This window comes from Sabethes cyaneus, chromosome 2 (assembly GCF_943734655.1).
Source record: "Sabethes cyaneus chromosome 2, idSabCyanKW18_F2, whole genome shotgun sequence".
NCBI lineage: Eukaryota > Metazoa > Arthropoda > Insecta > Diptera > Culicidae > Sabethes > Sabethes cyaneus.
In genome coordinates this window covers 210,116,658-210,138,037 of record NC_071354.1, presented here as the reverse complement: position 1 = coordinate 210,138,037, position 21,380 = coordinate 210,116,658, and the positions used below count along the sequence as shown (strand labels likewise).

The 21,380-nt window shown below is 41.2% G+C and overlaps 1 protein-coding gene across 7 annotated transcripts in view; it reads left to right on the top strand.

Moving 5' to 3' along the window:
* LOC128734937 (protein trachealess-like) overlaps positions 1-20,166 on the top strand; it is a 162,097-nt gene extending 141,931 nt beyond the window's left edge. For all 7 annotated transcript variants that reach the window (XM_053829352.1, XM_053829351.1, XM_053829349.1 and 4 more), the window contains 8 exons: positions 9,330-9,496; positions 9,659-9,816; positions 10,212-10,462; positions 10,540-10,729; positions 10,802-11,033; positions 11,099-12,133; positions 12,191-12,336; positions 18,810-20,166. In XM_053829352.1, coding sequence (XP_053685327.1) covers positions 9,330-9,496; positions 9,659-9,816; positions 10,212-10,462; positions 10,540-10,729; positions 10,802-11,033; positions 11,099-12,133; positions 12,191-12,336; positions 18,810-19,220 — 2,590 coding nt within the window. In that variant the 3' untranslated portion in view covers positions 19,221-20,166. The remainder of the gene's footprint in view (positions 1-9,329; positions 9,497-9,658; positions 9,817-10,211; positions 10,463-10,539; positions 10,730-10,801; positions 11,034-11,098; positions 12,134-12,190; positions 12,337-18,809) is intronic.
* The last annotated feature ends 1,214 nt before the right edge of the window (positions 20,167-21,380 follow it).

The window sequence follows — 21,380 nt, the reverse complement described above, 5'->3', positions numbered from 1 at the left end:
TTCGTTAGCAGCGTCACGGCTGCAAGTCCATAAAGAACCACCGGTCTAATAAGGGTTTTGTACATTGTTAGCTTCGTGCGGCGGCGTATGCTTCTTGATCGTAGCGTTTTACGAAGGGCTAAGTAGGCCCGATTTCCCGCTAGGATGCGCCGCTGGATCTCCTTACTAGTGTTGTTGTCCGCGGTAACCAGCGATCTCAAATACACGAACTCCTCTACCACTTCTAGTTCGTCGCCTTTAACGGTTACGGTCCGTGGGAGACGCGCGTTTGTTTCCGTTGAGCTTCTTCCTTTCACGTATTTGGCCTTTAACGCATTTATTTTTAGCCCAATTCTCCTAGACTTCGCTTTCAGTCTGGCGTAGATTACCTCCGCCGTCTCAAAGTTCCTGGCTATGATATCGAAGTCACCTGCAAAGCCTAGAAGTTGGCTAACCCTTGGTAAAAATCGTGCCTCTCGTTTCGATGTCCGCTCGTCGGATCACCCCCTCAAGAACGATGTTGAACAGCATGCAGGATAAATCGTCACCTTGTCTCAACCCTCGCCGCGACTCGAAGGGACTCGAGAGTGTCCCAGAGATACGTACGAAACACATCACTCGATCCAATGTAGCTCTCAGTTTGTCCGGAAAACCATGTTCGTGCATTATCTGCCATAGCTTGTCTCGATCGACTGTATCGTATGCTGCTTTGAAATCAATAAAGATGTGATACGTGGGCACGTTGTAAAAATTTGGTCCGTAGTTGCGCGAGCCCCCATGAAACCCGCTTGATAATTCGCTACGAAATTTTGTGCTATCGGTGACAACCGGCGTAACAGGATCTGGGAGAGTTCCTTGTAGGTGGCGTTCACCAGCATAATACCACGATAGTTGCAGCAGTCTAGCCGATCACTCTTTTTGTAGATGGGACAAACCACTCCTTTCATCCATTCCTGCGGTAGCTTTTCCTCCACCCAAATCCTCGAAATAACTCAGTGTAGGGCCTTTGCTAGCGTTTCTCCGCTATGTTTATGAAGCTCTGCCGGTAGGCGGTCCTTCCCAGCGGCTTTATTGGCCTTCAGCAGCCTGATTTCTCGTTTGACTTCCTAGGTTAATTTCCGTTCCGCCTCCTTCTGCGACTTCGCCATTGAGGTGATCATCGAAGAACTGCTTCAATTGGTCGACCACCTCTCGCTCGTTTGTCATTAGATTCCCTCCCTCGTCCCTACATATGTCAGGTTTCGGTGTGTAGCCCTTCCGAGTTTGGTTCACCTTCTCATAAAACTTGCGCGTGTCATTAGCTCGGAATAGTTGTTCTAATTCTTCACGATTTCTGTTCTCCGTTTGGTGCTTTTTCCTCCCCAGGATCGTGGTCAACTGGTTCCTAGCTCGTCGGTATTTGGCCAATACATAGATAATTTTTCCAAGCAGAGTTTTCCCCACCACCGCTTGTTAGCATTCCCCATCAAACTAATCATTTTGTGTACTCCGAGGCTCAATACCTAGTGTCGCGGTACTTCTCCCTTTTTAATACTCATTTCATGCTTCTCACTTCTTATTATTGATTTGTCACTACTTGCACTACCATACCCGCTTTTCATTACTCACTTCTCACTACTCACTTCACACTTTTCATTTCTCATTACTCATTTCTCACATACTTCTAACTATTCACATACATCCCACCATTCACTTCTCATTACTCATCTAAACAGTAGTGATCGCATCGACTCTCTTCCTTGCCAAACATTCAGTGGCAATAAGCAATGGTCTTCTGACCTTTTGGTTCATGTCTGATTGGTCTCATGTATATTGGGCCTCGTTTGGCAGCGTTGTCAAAACTTGCTGAAGAAAAATTAGGAATAGCGTGTCATTCCAAAAAATTAAAATACGTGAACGTCATGAAAAAATGAAAGATTTTGAACGCCTCTGTCAATTATGAATGGATTTTTGGTGATTTGAATACCAATCGATTCATAATACACTGAAGTCGCTTTTTACGCGACTATTTTTATGCGAATTTCGAAATTTACGCGGTTTTACGCGATTTTCGGTATTTACGCGATTTTCGGAATTTACGCGGATGTAGTAGTAGTAGTAGTAGTAGTAGTAGTAGGGGAAAGCCACCATCATTTCAAGGACTTGCCAATGTATGTGGGTAAAATTACAGTAGATCCAAATTTGATTATCAAATGAATTTCACACTAATGTTGTTACAGAAGGGCCAAAAGGGATTGGGCGGACCCACAAGCAGAGGCACTTGTGCGCATTCCGGGGTTATAAGAGTCGCCTTCCAGCATTAGGATCCTTCCATGTAATAATCAATTTCGCTGTACCAACTTTAACCCACGTGATGATTTGTTTGTTTTGAATTGAGAAGTGCCATATTTGCTTCAGACCTTAAGGGGGCATAGTACTTTTTACACCATATTTTTTGCCTTATTTCAAATATTTTTTTCTCGATAACGCGAAAAGCGAATCGATTCGGGTTTATTGCTTGCTAAACATTGCACTTTATACTAATATTTGCAGTTTTGTTTGCATATGTGAACCTCTTCCCCTCTCCCCTACGGCTCCTTGAACATGATCATTCGAAAAAAACATGATTTGCGGTACCATGGATTGGCGCTGGGGGGCTTATCCGAGTTGAAAAATTCCAAAACGACATGAAAGAATATTAAATTATCTCGTGTTTGACCTATCCTTTTTTTAAAATACGAACGCATAACAAAATGACGGACATTCAAACAAAAAAGTAAGGTTTTTAGCCGAAAAAATTGACTTTAAACATTGCTTAAAAATACAAAAATTGTAATATCGAAAAAAGGATGGGTCAAACACTAGATAATTTTGTTAGCTTTGAAACAAAAAAAGAATCATGAGAATTGCTTCAGCCTTTCTTGAGATATTTATGGTACCGACTTTCAAAACCTGGTTTCGAGAAAAACGACGTTGAAGTTTTTATTCGCTGTGTAATCGCTCCAGACATGCGCGGTACAAATAGCTGTAACTTTGTCAATTTTTGGAATTCATCGAAATGACTTGAAACACATATGGTCAAAATGTTAATCTTTCGAAATAATCAATAAAAAAAATTTCGATTTTTTTAAATTGAAAAAGTACTATGCCCCCTTAAGGATTCAGGTTGGCAATCCACTCCGTCATCCAGCCTTCCGCATTTATGATATCAATAATAATACTGTTAATAATATGATATTAAGATGAAATGTGGTATATATGGTAAAAATAGAACAATCTCACCAGCAGTCCTTCGTATGGAATAGAGTAGCGTCCTTCAAGGTTCCATAAATGCTTCTAATAGTTAATTTAATTTTTCATTCTGGTATCCATGTGCAGTATTAAAACTCGTTTTGGCCAAGGTTTTTACTATATAGCAGGAGATGCTTCATAAGCTAAAACGAAAAAAATAATTAAAATAACTTATTAGGCTTACCTGTTAGCTAGGCCGTGTGGCTTCGCCGTCTGCCCAAAACCGCGGTTTTGAGACCAGGCAGCCGGGAACCTCCCAGCAACGCACCTCCTAGCTTGGCTACTCAATAGAGCATTACCAGGTATGACCACGTGGAGGCGCTAGGTAGGGGCTTGGGATGGCTAGAGCTATATTGGACGCTCTTCATTTGCCTTCCCCATTTCATACCCATTTTCGGAATTTACGCGGATGTGCTCAAAACGTCTATTTTATCGCGTAGTGTTGAAATCGACAAAGTTTTTTTTTTACGCGAAATTTTGGAATTTACGCGGTTTTTTTTACGCGAATTTCGGAATGTACGTGGTTTTTTTACGCGAATTTCGGAATTTACTCGGTTTTTTTACGCCGGACGTATCCTTCGCGTAAAAAGTGACTTGAGTGTAGATGTGTACAAATAGGTGGTTTTTAGAGCAGTTTTCATTTTCAATCTCATTAAATAGTGAAAATTAACGAAAAGTTTCTTGGTCAAGCAGGAACGACAGTTAAATATACCATCTGCTTAGTGTGGTTTCCTTTTACAGGAAAGTAACAAACCCCCCCTCCCCCCGTCCCTACAAGTCGAATATACTTTACCACGTTTTAACATATACCAATTTGATATCTATGCTTGGGAGTTATGCCAGGGTGCAAACCAACTTTATCGTTTGAACATTTAACCTAGTCCAATTTGATGTCCTGAAAGTAAACAATTTTGGTAAAGCGTAAAACCATCCTTTGTCTTTAACCGATTTTATCTTTAAACATTGAATCTAGTCCTATGTGATGTCCTGAAAGTGAAAGGTCATAGAAAAATGATCGGTCATCCTTTCCCTTTTGCCAGATTGCATCCATATACTGCAAGAATTTATTCGGAACTATTGTCTTGCAGTGAACAGGGCTAAGGGGATATTCGCGCATGTGACGTGATCAGATATGGAAAAAAAACTACAAGGTATACAGCCCTAAGGGTTGTACGAAAGGGTGACGTAGGACTATATCATCATTAGACCAAAGACTAATGTAAATTGCATTTGTGGCATATGTATGTTTATAAGAATATGTGAGTGTCATTGTTTAAGTGAATGTTTGAAAGAGAAGAACGAAATATTCAGATTGAATTCTTCATTGAATGCAATGGTGGCTTTGAAAATACATGGACGGAGGTTCATAAGTACAACGCCTGCAACCATTGAGACATAGAGATTTCTTTTAAAAATCACTTGTGTGCATCATAAATGTTGAAATACTAATGAATAACCAGCCCACAGATTATTGTATTAAATATGATATTCGTAGCTTAACAGTTTTTAATAGTCTTACTTTAACTCGCTAGTGGCGTTTAAAAGGGTCATTGGTTACAAATAACATTAAAGCCAAAACACGTTCATCGCAAATATGACGTGCCATTCGAATGTCCTTCTCTTTTGACATGAATGACAACGGGCACGTAAGTTAGCGACGTCGATTCACTACTTTTATTCCGAGAAGGTTTTACAAGTTTACTTTCACAGCTAATCACCGTTGCTATCCGTGCTATCATTAAATCACCGCTTGTTACATAGCAGAAAATATGGCACATACGCAAAAATTTCTGTTTCCTTTGTATGAGAGTCCTTATCCTCCTACCACAGGGGGGAGGGTCTCAAACCATCATAAAACCCCCGCATGCAAAATTTGGTTCTATTTGCTTGATTATTTCTAGAGTTATGAAGAAATTCGTATTTCATATGTATGGGAGCCGCCCCCTCTTAGCAAGGGAAGGGTTCTCAGTACACCATAGAAAAAATTTTTACCTCCAAAAACCTCCACATGCAAAATTTGGTTCCATTTGCTTGATTACCGTCAAACGGGGTAACTTGCAACAGCGTTGTAACATGCAACAACACTATATCGATCCAATTTACTGTACTTTTTGATCTTTTATTTCAATTTTTAATCTATATCAGTCACTGAATCTTGTTGTTAACAGTTCAAAGAAGCCGTAGATACTGTTATGTTGATTTTCTGCTGTTTTGATGATTTTTAAAAAATTCCACAAGATGGTGCCAAATTCATCGTCAATTTTTCGTCAGTAGAACGTTTGTTTCGCCCACAAGCACTTCAAATAAAAGAAGCCTAACATACATTTTTATAGTAAAATGAACAATAAGGAAACAAAGTAGTCGATTTATGATGACTAGTTTTGTTTATCTTACTTATTACCACATTATTCGTAAAACAAGTACTTAAACGGGGTAACTTGCAACAGCTGGTAGATATAAAAAGCTGTGTTCCGTTAACTTCACGAAGCAAGTTAGCATTTAATTTTGCATCTAACAATACTAAAGCATACCTGAAGAGTGTAAGATACTTTCGGTAAGTCGGAAATATGCTAGTTTTTCTCTGGATATACTGAAAATAGCCATAGAAGAGGCCAAAAAGAAAATAACCTCACTGAGAGAATCGACCAGCAATATGACAGTGTCTTATTACGATCACTCGTAACGTAATGAACATTCATATATTACGTAACCAAGGTATCGATGATTTTTAACTCTTCCGCTCCACTTCATGACGCGATTTTGCATAGTGGATATACGACGTATAATGTGTTATTACACAACTCCCGCTTCCCTAAGTGCGTTACGAAATCTGTGAATGGTTCTTACAGAAGGCAGTTCTAAAGGATCCAGACAAAAAATATCAACTGCATGAATAATATAAAAAGTTATTTCTGTAATTTCCGTTACAGGGCACATAACTTTTTTTTCACCAACTTGACATGGGACATTTATGCGTATATTCATAGCAAAAGCATTAAAAATCGCAAGTCGGATTATCATTTGCATATTCGAGTCAAAAGAAACTCATACAAATCTTTAAATTCGTTGAATTTCCAAAAAATATTGCTTGTTGCAAGTTACCCCATTTAAGGAGTTACTAGCAACAAATTAGTTAAAAAATTCTACAACAGCCAATATTGAACGTATATTTTTTCTCAATATGTGAAATTGTTCTATGCTAGACCTAATAACTTTGTATTAATTAAATGTCCTCAAATGTACTACAGATAAGTTTTCACTTGCACTCATAGTTGAAAACTGTTGCAAGTTACCCCGTTTGACGGTAATTCTCGAGTTTTGAGGAAATTTGTGTTTCATTTGTATAGGAGCCCCTCCTCGTACGCCCTCCCTAAAATTGCTCTCTTAGCACCCCATTGTTGCTGGTAATTTTATCTATCCAACGACATATAAATTGTTCAGTTTCGTTCAGTAGTTTAGTAGTTATTACTATTTGAAATCTTTCATTCAAACGTTACACCTCTATTTTCGTTTTCACAAAGTGCTACCCAGTCCTAGTATAGTAAACAAAGACATAGTCCTACGTCAAAAATCGCTTCTAGCGATCAAGAACACAGAAGCGATCGGATTCAGATTCATTGACATCACTACTTGTAAGCGACAAATACTTTGTCGCGATCTGTACAGATTATGACAAACCTCATATCTGCTCATGTGCATTGATTGGTTGCGTTAAGAAATATAAAAGATACAGACGATCGGTTGTGTGCAGTACGTGAATCTGAATAACATCTGAACAACATGAGTACCTTTTTTTCTTGCAGATAGGGGAAATTCAACACTGCGAACTGCGATCGGCTGCTACGAGTTATTGAGAGAACAAAATTTTGTGATCAAAGCTGAAGATTCACTGTTTGTCATGATCTGTACAAATCGCGAGCTGCCTTATCCAAGAATACTTTTTGGGCGTTTCATTTGCTGCTTTGCGTCAGTTAGCTGCTTGCAGTCTTATTTACATAGTTTCAATTGTGTTTCTGTCAAGTATGCAAATAGCTGAAAAGTAGAGTGTAGAAAGAAATTAGTAAGATGCAGAGGACGTTAGCTAATTGATATTCTAGATGGCTGTCCACATGTTAAGACAATTATACTTCAGATCAATCTATCAAATGATCAACAATTTCGTGGAAGTTGGCGAATGTGAATCAGTGTTGTAAATGATAACCCAGAATAGTTATTTATTTTTTGGTTCAACCGTAGTTGTAAGCAAGCTCCTTAAGTAAGCTTACTTAAAGTAGTTGCTTAAAGTTGACTGGTGCTACACGTCATGGAAAAATTGTCAAAATGCAAAAGCATCGCCAATTATTAGAAGATGTGTAATTGTGACCTAATGATTTATCTCTTAGTGGAACCATAAATTCTATGAAACTGATAAAAATGATATACAAAGTAAAGACATTTAGGATATTTAAGCTTAGCTTAATGTTACAAATATAAATTATAATTATAGTAAATTATAATTTTGCGTAACAAACTACCTAACATTTTCAAATTGTCAAGCATTGTCGAATTGTACCTGCATTTGTAGTTCTACGTGAACACCTTGTTCGTTCCCCTAGGCACAGACCTCCATACTTTTATTTCTTATTGGAGGAGTAAATGTATTAGAATGAAAATTGATGGAACTGAGTAAAATGCTACGTGAAAAATAATTGATTGAACATATGGAGCTTGAATCGACAACTCTCAGTCTCCGGTCGACTGTCTTAACCAATTACACCACTTGTCTCACTTCTTTTTTCCTCTTTTCCAGAAACAGGGATGATTCCTCCTCAGGGTAAAAAAAGAGAAGAGAAAAATAAACACTTTACTCAGTCGCGATTTATGCTGCTCCGTTTTGTTTGAACTTTACTCTTTTTTACTGATCACGATTGCTCAGCAACCTGCACAGTGTTCTTCTCATTGAGGTGTAAACTGAGCAACAAAATGTTAATACACTTTTTGGCTGCCCATGAATGGCACAAAAAAACTGTTTAGAATTCTCGCAGCGGCAACAGTGCAAAAAATGTTGCATACGACGATAGTGGATGATAGATATGGCAACAATGTAATTCCCGTGCCGTAGCTTGCTGCAGTACGAGCGATTTCGAAAGTTTCTCATTTTTCGCACAATGAGAATCTAAAGTTTGTTTATATTTCTCTTTATTTTTGGTCTGTTTCTCATTGCGTGGATGTATTTCTCATTTGTGGCAGCAGTTCTGCTCATTGTGTTGAACGAAAAAAGTTGCACTTTCTGCACAATGAGTGAGGAAATGGCAAGCCTGTCCAGAAATACAGTTTATTCATCATTTCATGTTTGCTACTTAGTTTTAGTTCAAAGCATTATCGATTTTGTTTACTTTCGAGTGGATTTTGTCATTTTGTTTTGAACTTATTTAAACTCGTCTATTTAATGAATTCGTTCTCATTCGTGCAGAATAGAGTTTTAAGCGTTGTATTACCCTTCTAGTTTTTAACTACTTACTTTTCTTCGTTAATAGGGAACAGGATAAGGGACCTTGGCTTTCCTTATTGTTTTTCGAGAAATTGAAAAAAGCTTGAAAATTGAAGAAAACCATTAGGGAATAAACTAATGTTCGCAAGCTATAACCCTGGTTATCGGGTTACACGCTGTATACAAGGAAAAAAGGACCTATACGGTTATAAGGGATGAACAAACTTAATAAAAAGAACCTTTGATATACTATCCAATTTAAAAAGTTGCTCATATAAAACACTGACAAGCGTATATCGCGCCAATTCTAAAAGATAAAAGTTCTATAGGAGAGTATAGAAAAGTAAATATAGCTTGGACCTGAAACAAACTTCATCAAAATAAATTCAGGACAAGATAACTGAAATTAGTATTCATGGAACAGCCGGTCCGCCACTCTTCGAAACAGTTACAACGAATTTCAAGAGCATTAGTTCGTTACGCTTCGCAGAATAAAATTATGTATAAACGATAACATTCGCCAGAAAGAAAACTATTATGTCATTTTTTTTTGTCATTTTAACATATTCACTCACTGTGGCTCACTTTTCCCTTTTCCGTCTTATTCCAGAAATGGCCGTGAGGCAAGAAATCGGGCCGAGAAAAACCGCCGTGACAAGCTGAACGGATCGATCCAGGAGCTGTCCGGCATAGTGCCACACGTTGCCGAATCCCCCCGGCGGGTAGACAAGACGGCGGTGCTGCGCTTTTCGGCCCACGCACTTCGGGTGGATTATGGTAAGTGTATGGAAATGGATTTTCTGTTCTCGTTTCATTCTCCCTCTTTCCTCAAACTTTCCTATCAATCAGAATTCGAATAGAGCAAAATGAATCACTTAGATTCTGTCATTCAGTATTAGGCGGATTACTATTAGAACTTAATTTCGGTTTTCGTTTCAGTTTTCGGTAAATCACAACCGGAACCCGCGGATGCGATCAAACCGGAAGTACAGGATAGCTTGTTTCGTATGCTGAATGGATTTCTGCTGACGGTAACCTGCAGAGGACAGATCGTGCTAGTGTCCGCATCGGTTGAGCAGTTCCTGGGTCACTGTCAGGTATGTACGGACGGGTTTTATCGTTTAATACATTTCCAATTACCTACCCTTTTGCCCTGATACGCTCTACAACTGTTGTGAGCTGTTTGGTTTATGACGTAACGCCTTCCTCGAGCAGCGGCAGCTGGACTGTGTACTCCACACTAGTGTACTAGTATAGATAGTGTACACAGCTTGTAAATTGTGGCAATTTATATGTTTACCACTGACCACATGATAATATTTAATCAAAGGCGGAAAGAATCCGCATACAATGTAGTTTGAACGCCAACTGATACGTACAATGTGCAGTGCCTTCTAACGAATAGTTATCTGTGTAGCATTCAGCTTAATTTGTTTAATGAAAAAATTTAGAATTAACTTCACGAATTTTATTTTCGTTCACTTTCTTGCAGACCGATCTTTACGGGCAAAATTTGTTCAATCTCATCCATCCGGACGACATCAACTTGCTCAAACAACAGCTGGTTCCCAGCAATATAGTCAATTTGTTCGATTCCTCGTCGCCGGCAGCATCGACGTCTGCCGCCCGTACACCAGCCGCTCCCGTTGTCGACGCCGGGGAGGAATTGCACAGGCGAACCCAGGAGGAGGAGGAAGAGATCGACCGGAAATTAAGACAGGATAGAAGGAAATTTTCGATCAGGTAAAAAGAAAGCCGCTTTTCGCTTTTCGGTAAACCCGTTGCGTGACTTAACATTTTACCGTTCGTTTGGCTTTCAGGATCGCCCGAGCCGGTCCCCGCTCGGAACCGACCGCATACGAGCTAGTCACAATCGACGGATGCTTTCGGCGTGCGGATGCTGCACCCCGTGGGGTAAAACCCAGCGGTCCTTCGGGACTGCAGCTACTGAGGAGGGCCCGTGGCCGAGACGATGGGATTTCACTACACAGTATAAATGGGAACGATATTGTAAGTTTAAATTTGTTTTTTTCTATAGTCACCATAACTAATGCTTACGACCGATTCTTCTTCGCCTGGTAGGTTCTAGTAGCGATGGCACGTGTGCAGAAGGTGCCATCGATTTGTGATCGACTGATTGAGGCTTGCAAGTATGAGTACAAAACGCGTCATCTGATTGATGGCAGAATAGTGCAATGTGACCACCGGATATCGATGGTAGCAGGTTATATGACGAGCGAGGTGTCCGGTTTGTCTCCCTTTACCTTTATGCACAAGGACGATGTGCGGTGGGTGATCGTGGCACTAAGGCAAAGTAAGTTTTATTGCATTATAATTTGTTCAACGATTGTTATCGATCATTATATTTAACAATTTTAGTGTACGACTACAACCAGAAAGACGGTGAATCCTGCTACCGGCTTATGACCCGTACCGGTGACTTTGTCTACCTAAAAACCCGCGGCTATTTGGAAGTTGACAACGACACGAAGGTGGTGCAGTCATTCGTTTGCATTAACACGCTCGTATCGGAAGAGGAAGGCCGTCGGCTGGTGCGAGGGATGAAACGCAAATTCTCCGTCATTGTTGATCAGAAAGAACTTCCCGACGAAAGTGACGAACCTTCAGTGGAAAATCCGCAGCAAATCGAACGGGCAGTGATGAATCTGATTACGAATTTGCATCCGGATGAAAATGGTTTGGGCTTAGACCGTTCGGGCCACGGTTTTGCTCGGTCTCCCCTACCGGAGTCCTCGGAGAAAACTTCACTTGCAATAATCGCACCGAAACCAAGTCAAGTAAAGTCGGCCATCGTCAAAAGCATGAACGTGATTGCGATCGCATCCAAAAGGTTGAGCGAAAACGGAAATTGCTCACCGGGGCGGAACGGACCTAGCTTCAAGAGGAAGGAACATCCTGACTCGGAAAACATCACAAGTGCCACGACGCAACGTCCGTCCGTGCTGCAAAAGGTGCAAAACCAAAGCCCCGTCCACGAGTCCCGTGTGCCACCACTGCCAAGTTCGGAACATTACTTCACGCAGCCTTTTTCGCCGGCCAGCAACAGCAGCAGTAGCAGTAGCGTGGGCTGCGGCAATTCCATTCTATCACCCGCATCACAACATCAATTTCAACGGAACAGTCGCAGTCCGTTCGGGGGAAGTGTTCCACCGGCTTCCCCTCCCGCCATAGCGACCACCTCGGCCTCGTACTCGCGAATAGCGAACCTAGATAACACTGCAAGTGGCCATACACGCACCACGAGTGTGCTGAAGAGGACATACAGCAACAGTAGCATCAGCAGTAGTTACGACAGCGCCGGCAACGCCGGCGATTACATCGAGCTGAAACGGTGCAAAACTAGTCACCCCGATCTGAGTGCCTGTCTGAACGAGCTAATCAATCCGGCTTCAGGTGAGCGTAATACGATGTCTCACAAATGTTACAATGTAGATCATCTTTTAATTTTAGATCTCACAACGATGCTACCGAACGCACTGAATGCGGTGGATCAGTCACTTCTGACTATCGAAAACACCACCGCGCTGATGCGCGATCAAGTCAGCGGATACGAAGGCTTGCAGCATTCCCAGCACCACCGGCTTGAACGGATAGTGGTAAGTGGACGATTTTGTGGACGGAAAATTTAATATATCTATACTAAATATCGTACAATTTTGATACCGTAAAATAGAATGGAAGGGAGTTTCTCAGCATTCAATGAAACCCTAGAAAGACCAGATTTTGTTTATCCAGGCTTAAAAAGGCATAAACCAGAGATCTTTTCCTAGCTGTGGCTGGACATATACTAAAATTGGAAGTCACAACTCAGAATAGCAAATAAATCCGATTTACTGCGTCAGATCACATTATAGAAGTTGTGCACAACAGTCCAAGGTGTTGGTGCTACAAATATTGTAAATTTAAAAAAAAAAGAAAGAAAACTAACACCATAACCCGAAAAAGGGGGCTTTGGCATCACATTAACTAAGGCTTATTACTTAATATTCAAACTGGAGTATACGGAATCGAAGGACCGACGAGGACTTGCCGGTTATCCGCTAGAAGTGAATGATAAGGGAAGTCATACAGGAAATCTCCATATTATAACGGAAACCTCTGCCCCGCCATACAACACCAACTATATCAGCAATCTACGGGGACTACGAACGGATCGCTTGGACGAAAATACTAATGGATACAGAAGTCGTCAAGGAACATATATCATTCCACTGCTCTGAGCATTCAAACAGGATGTCTTCACGAACCGATCTCGCCGGACACGAACCTTCCTATAGTGGCAACAAAAATATGGAATTCTTTCCCATTGGCAGTGGTAAGCATCTATTTACCGTGCCAGCGGATTATCGGATTGAGCAGAAAGATCAAAGAAGTGTTTCAGAATATTTATATCCCCGAGCCCAAAGTTATTCTGGGCGATTTCAACGGTCACCAACGGTGCTTCTAGAGCTGCCCAAAAGCCAATAATAGAGGTTCTATCATCGCAGCAGCCATTGAGGATGCCAATCTTACGATTCTCAACGATGGCTCCTTCACGTTCACACGTGGCAACACTGAAACGGCTCCTGAACTGATCTATCCGTGGCAAGCAGCCCGGTGTCACCAATACACTCTCACATATGATTCGACGGTACCCCCATACTGATAGGCCTCTCGATGCTGGGCCCCAAACAACAATGGCTGCTCCATAGAATTTCTATGAACTGATTTCCCGCCCATTGCCCATTGACGTTTAGATTTTAGTCATAGAAAAATGGCGTTGTCCCGGAGGGTCGCTGGCAAGCGATGGAGCTATTTGACGCCTCAGTTGGAAGAAGAATGAAGACATGATGCGGAGCGATCATGCACCGATTCTCATAACCACCAACAACAAACCAATCAGTGCGACAAAGAGACCGCGTTGGATGTGCAGAGATGCGGACTGGCCATTGTTCAACAGCGCCATGATGATTAAACTTCGGGATTTCCAACCAAGCAGCGTTTCCGAATTCACCGAACTAGTTATCGAGTCGGCCAACGTCGCCATCCCAAAGACAAGCGAAAGGCCAGGCAGAATAGTTCTACACTGGTGTCCAAGGTCCGCGTTGCGAGCGGCAAAACGTTTACCAGAAAATCATCCAAAAAAGGAAGAAGTGATCGAAAGGTACAGAGAAGTCAGGAACAGATGCCACCAAACAATACGTGATGCGAAGAAGGCTTCGTGGGAGGAGTTCTAAGATGGAATTCACAAAGATATGTCCCCGACCGAGCTGTAGAAAAAGTTCAATTCTTTAAATGATAAAAAGAGGTCCCACGGAATAACAATTAAAATGGGTGGAATTATTACCAGAGATCCTGCAACAGTCGCAAACATTCTTGCGAATTACTTCGCCGGCAGCTCCGCTATCGACAATTATACTATCGACTTCATTCGTAAGCAAAACATCTCCATCCAAGCGCAACAGGAAATCTCTATCCCGTCAAATGGTCCTCATGACTCAACAAACGCACCGATCGCAATGGCTGATCTTGACTTTGCCCTGTCAAAGGTCAAGGGAAAGTCAGCTAGAGATGAAGAAGTTGGTTAGCACATACTAAAGAAGGCTAAATCAAGGCAAGGAAAGTATGCTAAAATTAATAACTTGTGAATGGGCTTACTGAATACTGAATACTTTCCGTTGAGCTGACCCCGTCGAGTCTGATTGTACCAATCGCTAAGCAGAACGGTTTAAACGCTGAACCCGCTCGATACAGACCGATATCGTTGACAAGCTGCATGTGCAAGTCTATGGAACGGATGGTTAACAGCCGTTTGAGCCATTTCCAAAAGACAAAGAATCCAACCCTCATACCGAACTGATATCTATAGATATCGAAAAGGCATATAGCCGCAACTACACACCACTAGCACTTTAATAGCTGATCGACTGGGGCCACTCAGACTGAACGGTTTTTCGCAGCCATCGTAGGTAAAGCTAAATCCGCAATCCAACCAGAGGAGACAGGAAAGCTATAAGGTTCAGTGCTCGTCGTAACTCCTTTCCTAGTCATCATGAGCAAGGTTTTCCAGGATCACCCGAAAAATATCTATATCATCGTTTCCGCTGACGACGTGCTATTGATCAGTGTTGAAAAGACCACCCGTGCTCTTCGCAGAAAAACCGAGGCGACAGTTCAAGCAGTCGAGTTCAAGCAGATGGGCTACAAGAACTAGGTTTAGATTAGCCCCAGAAAAAAAACCAATTGAATCCATTATTGCAGAGGCGGTTACCGAAGAATCTCAAAGCCATTCATCCTTTATAACAGGTCTAAAAAATACCGTAAGAAGATGCGTGTTTTGAGAGTTGAGCTCGATAGCAAATTGTCTTTCAAGTCACATTTTGCGATAACAAAGAGAAGTTGTTAAATAAGGCTAAACATCTTGAAGGTTATACCTAGCGAGACTTAAGGTGGCTAAGGCCATTCACGATTCCAAATTGCTTTACGGGCAGGAGATAACTACAGCGTCTCAGAAACACTGATCGAGACTCTGGCACCAATATAAAATCCGCCGCGCAGAATAATTTTCAACCTCCTGCCATCTACTCCTGACCTAGCGGTGCACGCGGAACTGGGCTCAATTCCTTTTTATCTTCTGGTCTACGCTGCGATCGGGAAAAAGTCAACAGGTTACGCCAAAAAAACGATATCCTACGATCGAGGGTTTCACCTCCTTGTTGAGGGGGCGGAATCTCTGATAAAGATCACCAGTCATGTGCTCCCTCTAGTAGCACAACTACCCTGGAACGAAGACCGAGACTAGTGGCTCGACCCTCTTTGCACAGACAAATCTCTCACTGATATTTCCCGGAAGATCCAAAATCCAGCTGTTACCAGATAAGCAGCGGCGGACTTAATCCGGAGAAACTACTTTAACCATGTTTATCGTTACACCGATGGCTCTAAAGACGACAGTAAAGTTGGATTCGGTATCCATGAAAGTGGAGCTGACCAATTTTTTAGACTTCTCCGCTGAAACTGCCGGTGTTTTCGTGACAGCTGGCACATATACTAGCGGAAGGACCAATCGCCATATTTACCGACTGTGCTACTGGCGCTGGAGTCCCCCACTGCCCACCATCCATGGACACAAGTCATCACACTCAAACTTGCTAGACCTGGCAGCGTATTTGTGTGGCCGACATGATGGCTGCACTTGGGAGACAGTGAATCTTGTCATAGACCTCCGAAAAGTCATCGACGATGAGGCGCGATTTAGTTAGGATAAAATTTGGAGTTAGAACACAACACACAACCAACGCCTGGGTGGATCGAGAAAATTTCAGGCAACAAGTAGTTCTTTCCAGAATGAGGACAGGTCACTCCCGCGTGACACATGAACTATAAGGTAGAGGAGGAGATTTTCGAAAACAATGCATCGTCTGTAGGACAACGCGAACTATGGAACATATCATCTATGAATGTCCAGAATTCCATGGCTCGATTCAATTCCATAACATCTCAAGCAGCATTAGAGAAGTACTGAATAACGATCCAGTGGCAGAATCTACGATGATCCGATTTCTAAAAGATGAAAATTTCTTCAATAATATATAGCTTAGATTTAAAATGAAATATAATCTTATATTTTAGGGGGGAAACAACCTACGGCTAAAAGCCCCAAAATAGAAGAGCTGCTACTACTACTTTCCTGTAGTACTGCAGAAAGGCAAAGCATTTTAGTTACCTATTCTAGCAAACCTCCTGCAATCAAGTCTGATGCTTGGCCACAAACATTGGCAGCAAAGCTACAAGTACGGGTCACGTTCATCCCGAACGCAAATAAGGAGAACAAAACCAAAAATATTTTTTCGGCTGGCAATTTACTTAATGGAGTTTCTTTTGGCTTGGAAACTATATTGAAGGACAAAACTTCACCGAAATCCTTTAGGCCGATAAGCTTATCGTAACCTTGGAAGCTCATCTATAAGCGTTAGAGCAGTGAAAGTGTGCCAACAAGCAGGCGTGATATCGCCTCAATTGTGATCTCTAATAAATCGGTGATCTTTAAAAGTGGACAACCCTAGGCTTCGAAATAAGTGGCTTCGCAGATAATATAGTCATATATGTTCGTGATAAGTTTGATTCTACAAGTGCAATGCGAATGTATTTGAGTCTAGGCGTGTTCCAAGCTAAAATTCAAACAACTCTAAAATGTTCGACTTGCGCAAAACCTACAGACATTCAAATATATGCATCATCAAGCAGCTCTAAACGCTTTAAAGTCGGAGGCATGCACATCAAAACATGTCTGAGAATGTATTCAATCACTCCACAAATTGTCTTGTCGTAACCTAGTTAACCTAACCAAGTTAAGCCAGGTCACTGTGGAATCGATGGAAATGAAAGAGCTGATGCGCTTGCAAAACTCGAATCATTTCATCAATTCTTAGGCCCTGAGCCCTTCTATGGTTTATCTTCGTGTGCATTAAAAATGCATTAAAAACATGGGCATGTACGAAAGTGTAAAAAATTGAATAACACTTTCATTGCTAGGCAGTCGAAACAGTTTATTTCTCCAAACATCCCAACAAACATTTTTAATAATCAGTAGCTTATTCCACCGTTGTATAGCAAATTACCGGGCTATAAGCGTTTGATAAGCTGCAATATGCAACAAAAACGTTTGCTGGGATTTCTATGACTTATCAAATCTTGGAGCTTTTGAGGAAAGATCTAAAGCTTGCTTCAGATAGTATTGAAACAAAAACAATTGTATTTCAGTTATTTATTATTGAATTCAAGATTTTTTCTTACACAAATGTTGCATTTTCTTCATACTTTTAAGAAAAAATACGGATAAAATTATTCGTCACGGTTTCGAAGGAATTCTCGAACTTTTCCTGTAATATGGCGCTTTAGGTGGCGCACACTTTCTGCGTCCATCGTTTTGGCTATATTATTCCACCAGGTCTTCATCTGATTGATGTCTTTGACAGCTTTTCACTATGCCATGAATCTCCTCTTCATGATTGCCCGGTATTTCTCAATAGGGCGGAACTGGGGGCAATTGGGTGTGTTAAGGTCTTTCGGAACAAACTGGACCCCTTTCTCTGCACACCATTCATGAACGACTTTGCTGTAATGACAGCTTGCCAAATCTGGTCAAAACATCACGGAATGGTGGTGAGTTCGAATAAACGGCAAAATTCGTTTTTGGAGACACTCCTTTTGGTACAGTTCCGACGTCATTGTCTTATTTGTAACGAAAACTTTCGTTTTTCTGCCACAGCTGCAAATGCCCTGCCAAATCATAAATTTTCGTGCAAATTTGTCGGCAAAAATAAATTTAAATTTGGTTGGAACATCCCCCCGAGCCGTTGCCAAGTAAAATTTTTGACTTGGTATTTGCCCGAAGTCAGCCGTGACATAGGTTTCATCGTCCATCAGAGACACCCGTCGAACTTGGTTAGCACCCGGTCGTATAGTTTTCGAGAACGAATTTTGGCCTCACTACTCTGTGTTAAGGTTCGGTTTGGCTGTTTGCTAGCTTGATACGACTTGATTCCTTCCCGGGGTCGAATTCTGCTCACGGTACTATGGGCAGCACCGAATTTTCTGGCCAAATCACGGTCCGACAGATTGGGATTCCTCTTGACGGTCTTCAAAATCTTACCACGCATTTTCCGATCGACAGTTCCACTCCGATGATTAGCTTGAGGCTTCCGAGTCGTCGTCAATGTTTCCTTATACCGTTTGAAAACGCGCCATACGGTATTTCTGGGGAATTTCAGGTGTTTAGCTAGCCTAGATGTAGACCACAATGGATTTGATTTTCCAAAAAATTGTGCAAATTTTTTTTCCTTCTTTCGGCTTCCATGTTGTTTGTTTACAAAATACAGTCGTTTTGCGAAATATCAAAAATACATAGTTGAAGCTAACAAAATTTCCGTCACTTGGCACCAAGAACTTCCAAATTCGTCTAACAAGAACGCCAAAATATGAGCAAAAGTTAGTTACAATTCTTAATGTAGCAAGTTTTAAGCATTTATACTAGCCTTATAACATAACTAACATGTTATTTCACTTTCTACCATCCTATCCCCCGCAGGAGGAGCAACAGGAGCAGCGCGAAATACTACAGTCAATTCAGCAGGAGTACGCCTTCCAGATTCAGACCAACGGTGGCGTGCACGATAGTCCCCGCATTCCGGAGGAGGAGGAGGAAGACGCCATGATTCTGGAGGGCCTGGAGGGGGCAGCCGTAGCGGACATGATGCTGGTGGACGAAGCTGCGGTAGCAAACGCCGCCGTCATTCCATTGGGAAGCAGCAGCAGCAGCCGGACGGGCGACGGTAATCTTGCCCGGCAATCCAGTGGTGGCGATTGCCTCAGTCCGGCCTCCGATTCGCCGGTCAGTTCGCTGGGCTCACCGGCGACTGCATCCTCCGTTATTACGACCAGCCGAGTACGGATGGACGGATCGACAACGTACCGAGCTGGTGAACTGAATCCGAGTTAATGGTCACTCTCGCAAGGTGGATTACAGATGACTCTGGTGTCGACGAGCTTATTTCGATCAATTGTTTGTGTTTTGGAAAATCCGGACAATTTTGTGCAATCTGTCGGGCAGCTGTACTAAGCTGGAGGGCAGCTCAGTGTGTTGGTTACCAATGTTTACAAACGAATGTTCTAAGTCCAATCATACAAAGAATATGTATATGCTAACTTTCGAGAATTGTGTACAGCTTACACACACACGTATGTGGTTTAGTGAGATGAATAGGAAATATGTGAGTGATATGAGTTTTTCACATTGAAATTGATAGTATTGTTCCCATCCATTGCAATTTTCCAACCTAGCGAAAATTGATTACATAATAACGATAGAGAGAGAGTCCTCATGGATCAATGGTACTGGACTAAATATAATGATTTGTTACTAGTTTAAAAATGTTTAATTCATGATTAAATTTTTTAAGATCCCTAATTTTTCATAGCTGTAATATGAAAAACTCTATATGCCGACAAACTAGCAGGAGGCGAGTCTAGGCTTAGATACGTGCAATCATTAAACCGTGCACGAGGATGATGTTTTCTTCTAGTAGGCAAACACTATATTTTAGGTAAATTTTACCATGCACGAGCAGAGTCTGCGTGGAAGAGTACATATATTACGATAATTTCACACCGAAATTTAACGACGGCGTTGTTAGCAGGATAATGCGGCCGGTTTATGTTTACGGATTCAAATCACGCAAGGAAAAAAATACAACAAAAACACATTCAACAATTTCTAACGCAAGCGAGATGGAAACCAACCAACCAACCAACCCATAATGAACCTGTCTGTATTGTTTAATTTAGTGTTTAAGAGACTAAACAAACTCAGAACACGTGGTGTGATAACTAAAGAATCGAAAAAAAAGATACCATAGGTGGCATGTGAATTGCTTTGCATTTTATTCACTGGAAATACTGGAAAAGAATGTCCTAAATGACGAAAGTATTATCTGTTTATTAAAGAATTCGCCAATGTTGTTGTCGCCTCTTGCTGAATACTTACTGTAATATTTAAGTTTAGAATATTTTAGTACTATTTTCGTTTAATAAGAAGTGCCAGACTTTGCCCCTAGGACACAGATTCTTGTTTTCTCGTTTAACATAAACGATTTCCATTCTAACATTTAATTTTGACTGACTGACTATTAATTCACGATTTTTTGCATTTTATTACAGCTATCACAGAAATGACACAGCGTCAGAAAAAGAAATGCGTACATGCATGCTTATTATTAAACACAATAATGTTTTTGAACTAATAACGAACAGCTCCGATGGGAGTTATAAAACTGAAGATCTTCTTTGGAAACCATTCTGGTATTAGGATGTCATGATATTAAATACGACGATGATTCGGAAGATAGAACTGTTGACGATTTGGTTCATGTATAAGACAATTTTGACCTAAAACAACCAATCAACGATCGAAAATATTGGACTCGATATACTAGACAGCCTGATATGTGGAGCTTATACCGTTCAGTTAGCTATGTAGTATGTGGGGTGTACTAAGTTTGGACAAGGCAAAACTAGCAAACAGTAATAAAAATAACTTGAAAATGCGATACACATTACCAAACAGCTGGTAATTCGTATAGGGGAAAGAAGAAGGTAAAAGTACAAGTACTAGCAGATACTTTGAAATACAACATTTTGCTATCTTTAGAAGGCAATGGTACCAGATAGAATATGAGGCACAAGCCATTTACAAATATATAAATCGTGATATCGTGATAGGCCCTTTATATCAGTACTAACCAAGAGCGAGCGGTTCGCCATTTTACTCATCTCGGGTCGATCAGACTGATGTCGCGACTAGTATACAGTTGAATTTATTCATATTTAAGTTCCACGAGTAGCTGTGGAACGCAAGTCTGATGCTTCAGAGCTTTATGCAGTAAATATAAGGTTTGTTGAAAAATTTCGGCAAATTATCACGAACTCAGCAATGCGGTCGGATTTATTTCTGACCACGATCTGCCCCGAAGTCCACGGCCTCTTTCTGGTTCTCGGCTGAAAATAGTTGTGGCAGCCTGCCACAGTGTACTACCTTCACTATATCAGCATATTTGCACCACACGCCGTTTTCAATTTTGCTGCCAAGTGTAAACCACAGAAT